This window comes from Phyllostomus hastatus, unplaced genomic scaffold, assembly GCF_019186645.2.
Source record: "Phyllostomus hastatus isolate PE091 unplaced genomic scaffold, TTU_PhHast_1.1 phas_contig_34, whole genome shotgun sequence".
NCBI lineage: Eukaryota > Metazoa > Chordata > Mammalia > Chiroptera > Phyllostomidae > Phyllostomus > Phyllostomus hastatus.
The window spans coordinates 15,520,483-15,535,332 of record NW_025333857.1 but is presented as its reverse complement, the minus strand read 5'-3'; the positions used below and the strand labels follow the sequence as shown (position 1 = coordinate 15,535,332).

Sequence of the window (14,850 nt, the reverse complement as noted above, 5' to 3'; positions counted from 1 at the left end):
AACCCAGAAGAAAGGGAGACGTGAGACAGTTCAGAATTTGGAGGTCATGCTTACTTTGAGACAGTCTGAAGTGTCTTTGAACACTCAGCAAATCAAGCATCTTACCTGTATTGACACATTTATTCTCAGTCTAATGATAAGGAGAACTCTGTTCTTTTGAGAGCTTGGCTCTACAAAAGAGCATTTTATAATTTGTTTTGCCTGAGAAACAAAAGAGTAAACAAAGAAGTACATATTATTTTTGACATGCTAAATTTACAAAATGAAGATAGTATTTTCAAGTTAATAATCATTATGGGGTTAGAGTGTATGTGTATATATATATAAATTACGGACTTGGTAGGTCATATGGTGCATCTCTAGGAACTTTCTGAGGAACTGCCAGACTGGTTTCAAAAGCTGACATGATTTTACATTCCCACCAGCAACATATGAGGGTTCCAGTTTCTCTATAGGACATGCTTTGTTTTTAACAGAGAAACATTTACATCATAGGAAAAGCAGATGAATTTATGTTTATTATATTTTAAAATATTTTCATTGTATAGAAGGACAAGATATATAATTTATGAAAATAAGGCATTTTAAACGAGGTTCTTTTTCATGTCTATGTGTCACTGGATGTCCATCTTGCAATTTGTCTTTTTGCCAACATAAAGAATAGAAACTCAGCAAGCAAAAGTGATAAAGAATTTTATTCCCTAGGGAAATGTCTAATTTCTGGCTCACAGTCTCCAAGTTTATGGAGTGCTGTAAGCCAAAAAGGCATCCCTGAAAACTTGTGTGTTTCAGGAAGTAAGTGTGTGATTTGCTAAGGAAAGAAGCTGTCCTCCTCCTGCATTTTGGGTGCACCTTGAATTTGCAGAGAGTAAAAGAAAACTAGTGAAATTATATAGTGTTTTTGATAAGACAGAGGAATATGTGTAAAGGGTATCTATTCTATATTTTTAGTTTTTAAAACATATTGCAAAAAAAAGGCTGTTTTTGGGGGGGGAGTGGGAGGGAATTCTGGAATATTATTTTTGAAATTAAACCCACTAAGGAGGATTTCAGTACTAGGAATGCTTTTGTTCCGTTTGAAGGCGATGTTCCTATGTTTGCTTTAAAAATATTGGCCTATAATCTCCTTGGGTGAAGAACACAGGATTTTTTTTTTAAAGGAAAATTTGCTCTTATAGCTGTTTCTAGCCTTGCCATCAAACAAGCTTTGTTCTTCAAGAATAATTCACAGTAAATAATGCAGTACCTCTGAAGGCCCCTATGGCCTATCAGAATTAATTTAAAACAGAATTCTGACATGTGGATAAGTCCCAAATTATATTCAGAAATGATATCTTTTTAAATTATATTTTTCTTCTTCTTAAGTCTGTAAAACTTTTTATTCATTGGGCATTTATTCAGTACCTTTTATGGGCAAAACACTGTGCTAAGCACCAAGGAAGATTTTGTAAAGGATTATTTCATGTGTTCAATATTTATTGAGTACCTATAGGGTATAGAGCACTGTAGTAAATAATTCCTGGCCTCTAGGAACTAGCATTCTATTGTACTTGAGGGAGAGGAGTTATAGACACAGGATATAAGTAAGTAGCAGTGCAGGAATTACATGCTTGAATGGTTTAATTAAGTCTTGAGATGGTCAAAGCCAGTGTGTGAGTGAGAATGATAGTAAAAGGTGTCATGGAACATAGGCAGACCCTGAAATGGATTCTGAATATTTTAAGAATTTGAATTATGTGAGGGGAGTGGAAAGGGAAGTGACCTGGGGGTGCTCCAGAATGTGGTTAAATTGTGAAAAGTGGTGTGAGGTTCATGTCTGGAAAATAAAGGAGCAGGTCCTTCTCTCCTTTCCTAAGTGGAGGGTTGTGGGAGAAGGTGAAGCCTTTACAGGAGAAGGTATGCGGTGATGTTGTACCTTGAGCGGGGAACCTTGGTTCAGTCAAGACAAAGAGGTTAAGCAATAGGATTGGACTGACAGAATCTGAAGTGGCATTGAAAAGGGCATGAATGGCTAGTGGTAATGACAGCTGAAACTAGGGCGGTGGCGGGGAGATAGATCAGGGTGGATGTGGGCTTGCTGATGGCTTTGATTTGGAACTGCAGAGGATAGGGTAAAAGGAGGAATGAAGACTGACTAATGTCTTTGATGCAAATAATTTAGTGGATGTTGGTTGTCATTTACTGATATAAAGAGGGCTATTCTGAACACTTTTAGAGGGAAAATCAACAGTAGTGGACTGGATGTTTTTGCTTGAGGTGGCGGTGAGCTTTCTGGCTGGAGAAGGCTGCCAGACAGTCAGATCTGTGATTCCGGATTTCAGTGGAGATGCCGGGGACTCAGAAATGAACAAAATTGTCATAACATTTGTCAATAAGAACTTCCAAAGTTGAAAACTTTAATTTCATTATTTTTAAATCTTTAATTGAAATATCCTACTTTTGCTAATCCCAGTTATCTGATTGATATTGGCCTGGTTGATTTTTTAAAATAAGCATTGATACTGGATATCTTGATTATAAATACTTAAACCAAGAATTATTTAAGACAAAGTGGTTATTAAACAATTAAATGGTCTTTAGAGATTGTTTATTTTTACTTATCAGCAGACTTCATATGTATTGTTCATCTTTTATTCTTTTAGCAATTGTGAATGGCATCTTTTTCTTACAATAGAAATTATACAAGTCTCATGAACTCATCCATAGTGGTAATAATTAATATTAATCAGCACTTTTAAAGATATAATTACTAAAAATGATCAAAATTTGGGGCCGTAAAATGACAGAAAGATTTTCAAAAACTGTGTTATTACATTGCCACTACTTCTACAGGGTAACCTAAAATGAAAACTGGCTGTGTAAGTCAGGAATCTCAGTTTCATTTTTAAAACATTCCAGCATGTTTCTGTTTTCCTCTATATAGAGAGAAGTAGGGTATTTTTGGCATTTTAGATTTTTGGTATTTTAGATTTTATTTACTTTTATCCGTTTTTATCCTCATGCAAAGGTATGTTTATTGATTTTAGAGAGAAAGGAAGGGAGAGAGAGAGAGACAGAGAAATTGGTTGCCTCCTATACTTGACTTAACTGGGGATTGAACCCCTGGGTACGTGCCCTGGGTATGTGCCCTGACCCAGGATGGAACCTACAACCTTTTTGGTATATGGGGAGGATGCTCCAACCAACTGAGCCTCCTGGCCAGGGGCTAGCACTGGTTTGGTTAACTCTCTCATGCTCGTCCTAGGACTGTCAGTTTCTGGCTGCCTCTCTGCAGTACTTTCAGCTTTAACCTGATGGTTTGTGGAATTGGAAGTGCACGGCAGAGGAGTTTGTGGTCTATCATGCACTACACTTAATCAGTCTTTTCCACGATGGGCTGTCCTTTCAGCAATCCGCTTGATTTTGACTGATGATGTTTATTTTGACCAATGAATATTATTTTGAAATGTTTTGAAGTATTTAAAGTATCATGAGAAAATATATCTTTTTACCATTTTTTTGTGCAACAAAGTAATTTTTGCTGAAACAACACTTCTGCCTGAAACTTTGAGATCCGTGAATATGTAAATAGGCAGCCACCTGGAACCTGATTAGGCTCAGTTTTATTTTTATTATGTTGCTATGACTGGTATGCCTCTTTTACTTTAGGTTTTTCTATAATTTTCCTTTTTTCCTCCAACTGAACTGATGGAATTGATTTGGGAAAGAATATGGAATTAACCTTTGTAATTTCCACTTGATTCCCCTCATTTTGTCCCCACTCCCTGCTACTCTGGTGGTTTCCCTTGTCAGTCTTCATGTTTCTGACCCTCCCATCCATTCACTAAAGCAGAGAGATTGTTTCAGGATTTTATGGCTTCTCACAGCTTTTTGGATAAAGTTTAATATCCTTAGCTGAATTATCTGTTATCATCCTACTTCTTAAATTTTCATCTTTCTCTTTTCTTTAGATACACTGAGTCGTTTGCACTTCCTCAGAACACATTATCCTGTTTTCTGGCTCTTTTTCACATGCTAGTTTTCCTGCTTTCTCTACTTAAAATTCAAATGTCAGTTTTCCCTTTTCTTAAAAGTTGCCTCTCTTAAAATGGTGTCTCACATCAGCTTTCAAGCAGTTCACCTGGCTAGTATGTTTCTTGCTTTTTTCACTGCTCAGAGTGGGATACCACTTCCTTTACCAGTCTTTGTATGGAGCTATGGGGCACAATTCCAGTGATCGAATACTGCTACCACAGCATGGCCATCAGTGGGGATGTGGTTGGGGCAAGCTACAATTTATTTCTCAGAGTAATGACCAGATCAGACTTTTGAGAAGAGTTAGAGTAAATCAAGGGGTTTATAGTGTAGAAACATTTAAAACAATGTAGTGTAGAAATATTTAAAACAATTGTCTAAAATAATAATATTTTTTTCCTGCCCAAGAAAAAGACTAGAAGAAGTCTAATCCTTCAGAGAACAGCCTCTTGTATACTTCCTAAACTCTTCTGTACCCAGGGCTATACCTCAGAGTGTACTTGCATTCACAGTACATCTTTGGGAAGCTCTTCTCCTGCCTCAGGAATTACTTTTCCCAGCAGTGTATTTAACAAGTTTGAATTCTTTTTACAACTGCCTATCAACATTGTCCATGATAGGCTTTGATACCAAATCTTGCAGAGTAGTCAAGAGTTTGTATGATTTCATCCAAGTCTTATCACTTTTGGGTCTTCATGCCAGTGTCAGTTTTAGAAATACCTCTGATTCTTTTAGTTGTTCATAGGTAACACTTGAATCAGACACACACTCATTCTAAGCCTCTCCCAAAGATCAATATCAAATTTGAGACAGAGTGCATCTGAACCAATAATACAAAGAGAAATATTTTCCTAATGCCCACATATAGTGAAGAGAGTACTTCACTTTATCATACATATCCAGAGTTTGATTCTGTCTTTGGTTGACTCTCTTATTCAGAGTGGGCCCTCTTGGCCTCCATGGTCAAGTCATGGCAGCTCACCTGGTTAATTAAAGATCCAAATGAAGCTATTAAAGCACCTTTGGTTTATAAGGATTAGGTTAAATTATTATAATGTAGCTATGGCTCCTACGTGTCCTTTACTGTAACTCTCCAAAAGCCTGTTAACATCATTTTATGTAAACTCCCTTTTGTGTACTTCTGGCAATATGGCATAGCTCTATTTTAACATTATACCACAATAATTGATTTACTTGTCTGTTTTCCTGGCTCATGGAATTTAGTGAGTAGTCAATAAATGTTTTTTGAATGATAAATGAATCTGTAAAGGAAATTAGGATCTGTTATGTTCTAGAATTTATTCTGCATCAGCAATTCCTTAATAATTTGTCATTAGATTTCATAGAGAGCTAGTTTATTTTCTAGTGATTAAAATATGGTGTCTGCAGTTAAAATTTCTTTGTGTTTCAAATTAGGTTTTAGGAATGTAAGTACCTTGATTAGGAAGAAAAAATCAGATTGTTGCTGAGGCCCTGCTTACAATGAGTATTCCCCCCCCACCTCCCCACGGGAGCTGTGCTTTGTTCAGCCTTCTGTCTTGGGATAGTAAGAAAGAACCTGAAATCCGAGTATATTTTGAGTCAGTTCCTTCTCATCTAGTAAATGGCAGACAGTCAAGTGCTATTTGTTGTATCATTAATTTAACCCTTTGCTTACTTTAGCAAAAGCAAGGTCTTCTGTTATATAGGAAAACCTCTATTGGTAGTGTAATTTCTGTTTAAAAGCAGGAAATAAAAGTTAATAAAGAAGGGGAAAAGGGAAATTATGAGAAATGGAAGAGGAGAGATTGTCTAAGTATGTGTATTCATAAATATAGTTTATGAAGTACTTTCAAATTACGTGTTCTGCTTTGTATAAAGCTACTATGTAAGAGGATTTAAAAATTACTCTGCACATTCGCCCTGGCTGGTGTGGCTCAGTGGATTGGGCACTGGCCTGCGAACCAGGTCACCAATTTAGCTCCCCATCTGTGCCTCTGCTGCAGGCAGGCCCTGGGTTGGGGGTGTGGGAGAGGCAACCAATTGGCGCCTCTCACACTGATGTTTCTCTCCCTCTTGGTCTCCTTCCCTCCCCCTCTCTCTAGAAGTAAATAGGTAGAATCTTAGAAAAAAAATTACTGTGCACATTCAGATCTGAGTTGTTTGGCCCACTGTTCCTCTATCATAATATGTATTTGTTGGATATTTTAGAACATGGATCTTTTGAAGAAGTAGTTGTCAGAAAAAGTTTTTGTTTCTATAAAAAAGAATTAATAAATCGTCTGTTTATTTCATATTGTGACTTCTCTCCTTATAGAAATTTCAAGAAATTGCTGAAAAAAATATGGAAAAATTGAACCATATTGAGAAATCACATGAACAGTTGGTTCTTGAAAATTCGCGCATCAAAAATGTGTTATCACAGACTCAAAAGGAGCAAACATCCTTGCTGGCCGCCTGTGCCTTGATGGCTGGTGCCTTATATCCTCTCTATAGCCGATCTTGTGCCTTATCTACACAGAGAGATTTTCTCCAGGAGCAGGTCGCCACTTTTGAGTTGTTCAAAGTGGAAGTGAGAACTCTAGCCCAGGCTTTGTCAACTGTAGAGGAAAAGAAGCAAGAGGAAGCCAAGATGAAGAAAAAACCGTTCAAGGGATTGATATGTGTATTCCGTAAAGGTGTCATTGCAATTTTGGCAGCACACAGACTCAAGGTTTTGGGCCAATCGTGTGCCTCTCTTTTCACCTGGATGGAAAGTTTCAAAGAAGGCATAGGCATGTTAGTGTGTACAGGAGAGCCCAAAGACAAGCACAAATTTCCAAGTAAGATAATGTGCGCTTTGAAAAATCTAAGTTGAATGTGAGTGACATACAATGTGAATGTTTCACCATTATGCAAAAACTTAAGTTCATTTAATATGTTGTCATGTGTATTTATGCATAAGCTAAGTTTTGATTTTTTGTTATAAACATTAAATGATAAAGCAAGTAGCAAATATGCATAATTTCAACATTGTCTAGCTTTATCAGACTTGAATGTTTTTTTCACAGTAGTGTTCATACAGTGGTTTTTCAGTAAAGTCCATCCAGAGACTATGCCCTATTTAAAATTAATTAGCAGTATAATTTATTTCCACTTTCTATGAATCAGTATAAAATGATCAGAGTTAAAAATCTAATGAAGAACTCAATGAAAATGAGACAAATATAAATTTTCTGGCTAACATTTTGTGAATATCTGACTATTCTGTGGAAACAGTGATTTCAATTTAACTTTTGAAAATCAAGTACTATAAGTAGAACTAAAGAAAATTTTTTTCTTTTGATGTCAGTTGATAGTCATATATAAACAAAGTCAATCAAATCTAACATTTCTTGTTAGACTTTTCTGCATTAGGCAAAGTTCTGTCTACAAGTTTTGATCTATTTCTTAAATAACTAAACATGGCTATGTTTAGTTTTTAACGTAGATTTTAATAAATTTTTGTAGCATTACATAATGGATTTTTTTCTATTTTTGCAGAACATCAAAAGGAGCAGTTACGTTGTCTGCAAGCGCTCAGCTGGCTCACCAGTTCTGACCTTCTTGCTGCAATAATCGCTTCTACGGCTGAGTTACAGGAAGTCATTAGTAAAACAGGTATGTTTCCCTCTCTTATGTCCTCTCGAAATACATTTAAAGGCGAGTGTTTAGGAATGCTTTATAGTACAAATTCTAATAAACAATCTAGGAAGAAATTATATTTGTTCTCATCTTTTTTCAGGTAAGGGAGATTGTTAAATCTATATTTAATGATGTAGGGAATTAGTGTCAACTTTGATGAGCAATTTTGTCCTTATTTATGGGAAAATTGAATGATATTTTTAGGTGAATGTAGACACTTTTTTCCCCCTTTGTGATCTGATTTTCTTGCTCATCATTAGCTTGGGGTTTTTCTTTTTTTTTTTTTAAATAATACTGGTCTTTCTTCATTTCTCTTTCTGCCTGTAAATTTTAGAAGTGTGAGTAATAACTGAACCAGCAGAAAATTTTTGTTTCTCATTTGGTGATGTTTTTATTTTTTCTCATTAATTTTAAATAGAGTTAATTGGAATAGTCTATTCCTTTCTACCACGTGTGGAACCCCCTATGATTTGTAATTTCCAAAGGTCTAAAGTTCAAGTTTATTTTCTTATGGCTGAGATTACATGATATGTTTGTGTGAAAAGTTCAATGAAAATTAATTTTTCTATCCTACAAGAATAACATATAGTCACCTATTGGTTAAGCTATGTCATTGGACTAATTACTGTCATTTCAGCATTTTAATAGTGCAACTGCAGTTATTAATACTTGCCTACTTAATGGAATGTTGTAAGCATGAAAGAAATAATAAGTTAGGATGTAATTTTAGTTTTTAGACACTCTGTTATGTAAATACAGATCATTTATTGTGATTTCAAATATCTAACCCTAAACCTAGTTTCTTGTAGAAGGAAATTTATGATTCAAAGATTATTTTTAGATTGTGGTAACTGATGTTGGTAAGCAATATGCATATTTAGTATATTGGCAAAGCCTCAACATATTGGGTTAGGAGACTTAAATAAAAGACTGAATAAATATATTTTGAGAAGGTTGGTGTCATTGCTTCAAAGCAAAACTATAATATTCTTGAAAACACTTAATAGAAGTTTTTGTATTTATTTTAATAAACAGATGATTTATGTTAGTCATATTCTTTGTAGGTATGTGGACACATAAAAGTAGATTGACTTTTTTAATCTTTTTGATCTACTCAAAACTTTTGAGTAGATCCAATGAAAATACCTTAGTTTATCTTAAAATTTCAAGATAATTTACATATCTTATACAGCTCTAACTTTTTAAAACACGGTTTTGTTATAAATTAGCATGTGAAGATCAAGGAGAAATTTCCTTCTCTGAATGTAGGAAGGTTATTATGTTTGGGGGCATCAAAGGTTTGCTTTGTTTGTAACTAATAGAAAACACCACGTAAACTAGCTCAATGATACACAGTTTTTTCCTCTCAAGGAACAGGAAGCCTAGATGAAGGCAGAAATCTGGACTGTCTTTCTGCTCTGCCACTTGGTATCTTCATGTTCATGCCTCCTAGTTTTAAGCTGGCTATTCTACTTTCAGGCATCAGGGTTATGTTTTGGCAGGAGGGAAAGAGGAAGGACATAATGTGAAGGTATTCGTACATTGCTGTTAGGAGCAAAAAATGAAACAGCTGCTTTGGAAGAGGCTGGCAGTTCCTCAAAGTGTTAAACAGAGTTATCACATAAGCCAGCAATTCTAGTCCTAGACATAATATGTCCAAGAGAAGTAAAAACATATATCTATCCATACAAAACCATATGAATGTTCATTGCAGCATTATGCATAGTAGCCAGAAATAGAAATAAACCCAAATGTCCATCAAGTAAAGAATGAATAAATATCCATATTATGAAGTATTATTGGGTCATAAAAAGTAATGAAGTACTGATACATACCAAACATGGATGAGCCTTGAAATTATTATGCTAAGTGAAAGAAGCTAGTCACAAAACATCACGTATTATATAATTCCACTTACAGGCATGGGTCACTTTATTATGCTTCACTTTATTGTGCTTTGCATTTACTGAGTTTTTCACAAATTGAAGGTTTGTGGCAACCCTGCATTTCACAATAGCATTTGCTCACTTTGTGTCTCTGTGCCACATTTTGGTAATTCTTGCAGTATTTCAAACTTTTTCATTATTATTATATTTGTTATGGTAATTTATGATCAGTGATTTTTGATGTTACTATTGTAATTGTTTTGAAGCTCCACAAACTGCACCCACATAAGATGGTGAGCTTAATCAATAATAAATGTTGTGAGCATTCTGACTGTTCCACTGACCAGCCATTCCTTGTTCCCTTCTCCTCGAGCCTCCCTGTTCCTTGAGACACAACAATACTGAGATCAGGCCAGTTAGTAACCCTGCAGTGGTCTCTCAGGGTTCAAGTGAATGGAAGAGGTGCACAGCTCTCACTTTAATTCAAAAGCTAGAAATGATTAAACTTAGTGAGGAAGGGATGTCAAAAGCTGAGATAGGCTGAAAGCTAGGCTGCTTGCATTGAACAGCCAAGTTGTAAATGCAAAGGAAACATTTCTGAAGGAAATTAAAAGTGCTACTTCAGTGAACACATGAATTATAAGAAAATAAAACCAGCCTTATTGCCGATAAGGAAAGATTTAGTGGTCTGGGTGGAAAATCCAACCAGCTACAACATTCCCTTAAGCCAAAGCCTAATCCAGAGCAAGGCCCAGCTCTCTTCAATTCTATGAAGGCTGAGAGAGGTGAAGAAGCTGCAGAAAGGATGTTTGAAGTTAGCAGAGGTTGGTTCGTGTGGTTTAAGAAGAGAAGTTGTCTCCCTAACATAAAAATGCAAGGGGAAGCAGCAGGAGCTGATGGGGAAGCCTAAGCAAGCTATTCAGAAGGTGTAGCTAAGATAATGAATGAACATGGCTACACTAAACAACAAATTTTCATTGTAGACAGAACAGCCTTTTATTGCAAGAAAATGCCATCTAGGACTTCCATAGCTAGAAAGGGGAAGTCAGCGCTGGTTTTCAAGTCTTCAAAGGGTAGGCCAAGTCTCTTGTTTAGGGGCTGATGCAGCTGGTGACTTTAAGTTGAAGCCAATCCTCATTTACTATTCTGAAAATCCTAAGGCCCTTAAGAATTATGCTAAATCTGCTCTGCCCATGCTCTATAAATAGAACAACAAAACTCTGTTGACAGCACATCTGTTTACAACATGGTTTATTGAATATTTTAAGCCCACTGTTGAGACTTACTGCTCAGAAAAAAGATTTTTTTCCAAAATATTATTTCTTATTGATAATGCATCTGGTCAACCAAGAGCTCTGATGGAGATGTACATCAAAATTAATGTTGTTTTCATGCCTGCTAAAGCAACATCCATTCTGAAGCCCTTGGCTCAAGTAGTAATTTTGACTTTAAAACTTTATAATTCAAGAAACGCATTTTGTAATCTATAGATGCCATAGTTAGTGATTCCTCTGATGGATCTGGGCAAAGTAAATTGAAAACCTTCTGGAAAGCATTTACCATTCTATATGCCATTAAGAACATTTGTGATTCATGAGAAGAGGTCAAATATCAGCATTAACAGGAGTTTGGAAGAAGTTGATTCCAGCCCTCATGGATGACTTTGAGGGATTCAGGACTCCAGTGGAGGAAGTAACTGTGGGTGTGGTGGAAATAATAAGAGAAGTAGAATTAAAAGTGGAGCCTGAAGAAGTGACTGAATTGCTGCAGTCTCACAATGATAAAACTTTAACAATGAGGAGTTACTTCTTTTACGTGAGGAAAGAAAGTGGTTACTTGAGATGGAATCTACTCCTGGTGAAGATGCCGTGAAGACTGTTAAAGTAACAAAGGACTTACTATATTATGTAAATTTAGTTAATAAAGCAGAAGCAGGGTTTGAGAGGACTGAGTCCAGTTTTGCAAGGTCTGCTGTGGGTAAAATGCTGTCAAACAGCATCACATGCTGCAGAGAAATTGTTCGTTAAAGGAAGAGTCAGTCCATGCAGCAAACTTCGTTGTTGCCTTATTTTAAAAAATTGCCACAGCCACCTTAACCTTCAGCAGCCACCACCCTGATCAGTCAGCAGCCGGGAACATGGAGGCGAGACCCTTCACCAGCAATAAGATTATGACTCACTGAAGGCTCAGAGGATGGTTAGCATTTTCAGCAATAAAGTATTTTAAGGTTAAACTCTACACATTGTTTTTCTGGACACAATTCCATTGCACATTTGATAAACTATAGTGCAGTGTGAACATAACTTTTATGTGCATTACAGTACAACTTGTGTGACTCGCTTTACTGTGATTTTTGTTTTTATTGCAGTGGTCTGGAACCTAACCAACAATACCCCCAGGGTATGCCTATATTTGGGATGCCCGATTAGGCAAATCTAGAGACAGAAAATTGATTAGTGGCTGCCTAATGCTGGGTAGGCTGTTGGGGTCTTGGGGAATAACTGCTAATGGGTATGGTGTTTCTTTTTGGGGGTGACTAAAATGTTATACAATTATCTGTGATAATGATTATATAATTCTGTGAATATATTAAAAAGCACTGAGTTGTATATTTTAAATGGGTGAATTGTATTGTGTGTGAATTATATTTTGAGAAAGCTGTTAAAATATGAAAACATGGCTGCTGAATATATATCCCTTTATATCAGCAAGGCAAAAAGCTTTCCTAAAACACCCGGTAGGTTTCTGCTGTTGTTTTGGTGACCTGAACTGGATCGCATGGTTATCCCTAGCTGGCTGCCTGGAAGTTGGCAAAAGAGAAGGGAGAGCTGATCCATCCCACCTGTGGTTGGGATGGATCAGCTAATCAACAATGTCTGCAATAGAGAGGATTCAGATTTTAGAAAACAAATTGCCTCCACATCTACTGCCTCAGTTATAAAAGAAAATTGGTCAATTCCAAGAAAACTTGGAAAAAAAATAAGCAACAATAACAAAAACAAAAAGTTTCCCATCATAAAGAATAGTTACTGTAAATATTTTTGTGTATCTTCTTCCAATCTATTTTATCCCTTTATCTCTCTCTGTCTACCCACCCTGCCTGCCTCCCTCTCATCCATCCTGCCATCCACCCATCCGTCTACTAGCAGACTAACAAATGTTATAAATATCATAGACTACATACTGTTTTATATTTTTATATAAAATTTATTTTGAAATAACCTTAAACTTATAGAAAAGTTGCAAATATACTACAGAGAACTGTTTTCTTTTTTGCTGAAAGATTTCAAAGCAAGTTGCTGACATGATTTCCCATTACTTCCCCATATTTTAGTGTGCATTTCAAAGATGTTCTTGTACGTAACCAGAGTGCAGTGACCAACGTTGGGAAACCAACACTGATACATTACTACCATTCAGACCCCATTCTATTTTCCCTGATTTGTCCCTACTGTGTCTTTCATGGTAAAAGCACCTGGTTTAGAATTGTGTTGCATTTGGTCATGTTTCTTTAGTCTTTTGCTGCATTGAAGAGTTTCTCGTTTTTTCCATGACCAGCATCACCATGAAGATTATACACCATTTATTTGTAGAACAACCCTCAATTTTGATTTGTTTCCTCATCATGAGACTCAGCTTATGCATTTTGGGCATGAATGTCACCGAAGTGATGCTGTGCTTTGCTTACAATATACTATCATAGCTTTAGTTTTAAAAAAGTCATATTTTTGAGATTTTTTCTCCATTTCTATTAATATTTTTCTGGAGAATGATTTTCAGTGTCTGGGTAATATTTATTAGTTACTCACTCCATAATTTATTTGACCTGTTCACAGTAGGGTGTTTTCATCACACCACAGGCATCAGGAGTATCAGTTCAGCTTTGATTTGTGATCTATTCATGTCTCTTGAATGATCTAATATTTTTTTTTATTTTAATCATTGTTCAAATACAGTTTTCTTCTTTTTACTCCCAATCCAGTCCCCCCTCCCACCCTCCCCACTTCCCTCCCATTACCACCCTCCCCTTAGTTTATGACCATGTGTCCTTTAAGTTTGTTCCTGTGAACCCTTCCCACTGTCCCCTTAAATTCCCTCTTCTCTCCCCTCTGGTCACCGTCAGCCTGTCCTCTATTTCAGTGTCTTTGGTTATATTTTGCTTGTTTCTTTGTTTTGTTATTTAGGTTCCTGTTAAAGGTGAGATCATATGGTATTTGTCTTTCACTGCCTGGCTTGTTTCGCTAAGCATAATGTTTTCCAGCTCCATCCACGCTGTTGCAAAGGGTAGGAGCTCCTTCTTTCTTTCTGCTGCATAGAATTCCATTGTGTAAATGTACCATAGTTTTTTGATCCATTCATTTACTGATGGGCATCTTGGTTGCATCCAGCATCTAGCTATTGTAAATTGTGCTGCTATGAACATTGGGATGCATAGGTTCTTTTGGATTGGTGTTTCAAGGTTCTTAGGATAGAGACCCAGCAGTGGAATTGCAGGGTCAAAAGGCAGATCCATTTTTAGTTTTCTGAGGAAGTTCCATACTGCCTTTCCATAGTGGTTGTACCAGTCTGCAGTCCCACCAACAGTGCACTAGGGTCCCCTTTTTCTCCACAACCTCTCCAACACTTGTTGTTTGTTGCTTTGTTTATGATGGCCATTCTGTCTGGTGTGAAGTGGTATCTCATTGTGGTTTTAATTTGCATCTCTCTGATAGCTAGCGATATTGAACATCGTTTCATGTGTCTTTGGATTTTCTGTATGTCCTCCTTGGAGAAGTGTCTGTTCAAGTCCTTTGGCCACTTTTTAATTGGATTCCTTGTCTTCTTAGAGTGCAGTCTTGTAAGTTCTTTATATATTTTGGAGATTAAACCCTTGTCTGAGGTATCATTGGCAAATATGTTTTCCCATACAGTTGGTTCTCTTTTAATTTTGATACTGTTTTCTTTAGCTGTGCAGAAGCTTTTTAATTTTGATGAGGTCCCATTTGTTTATTCTTTCCTTTATGTCCCTTGCTCTAGGGGACAAGTCAGTAAAAAAGTTTCTTCGTGAAATATCTGAGATTTTCCTACCTACGTTCTCCTCTAGGACTTTAATGGTGTCACGTTTTATAGTTAAGTCTTTTATCCACCTTGAATTTATTTTTGTATATGGTGTAAGTTGGTGCTCAAGTTTCATTTTTTTGTGCATGGCTGTCCAGTTCTCCCAACACCATTTGTTGAAGAGGCTATCTTTATTCCATTTTATATTGCTGCCTCCTTTGTCAAATATTAATTGACCATAGAGACTTGGGCTTATTTCTGGGCTCTCTGT

The 14,850-nt window shown here is 36.4% G+C and overlaps 1 protein-coding gene across 6 annotated transcripts in view; it reads left to right on the top strand.

Moving 5' to 3' along the window:
- CCDC171 (coiled-coil domain containing 171) overlaps positions 1-14,850 on the top strand; it is a 372,925-nt gene that overhangs the window by 127,338 nt on the left and 230,737 nt on the right. For all 6 annotated transcript variants that reach the window (XM_045840936.1, XM_045840939.1, XM_045840937.1 and 3 more), the window contains 2 exons: positions 6,311-6,815; positions 7,516-7,632. In XM_045840936.1, the coding sequence (XP_045696892.1) occupies positions 6,311-6,815; positions 7,516-7,632 (622 nt within the window). The remainder of the gene's footprint in view (positions 1-6,310; positions 6,816-7,515; positions 7,633-14,850) is intronic.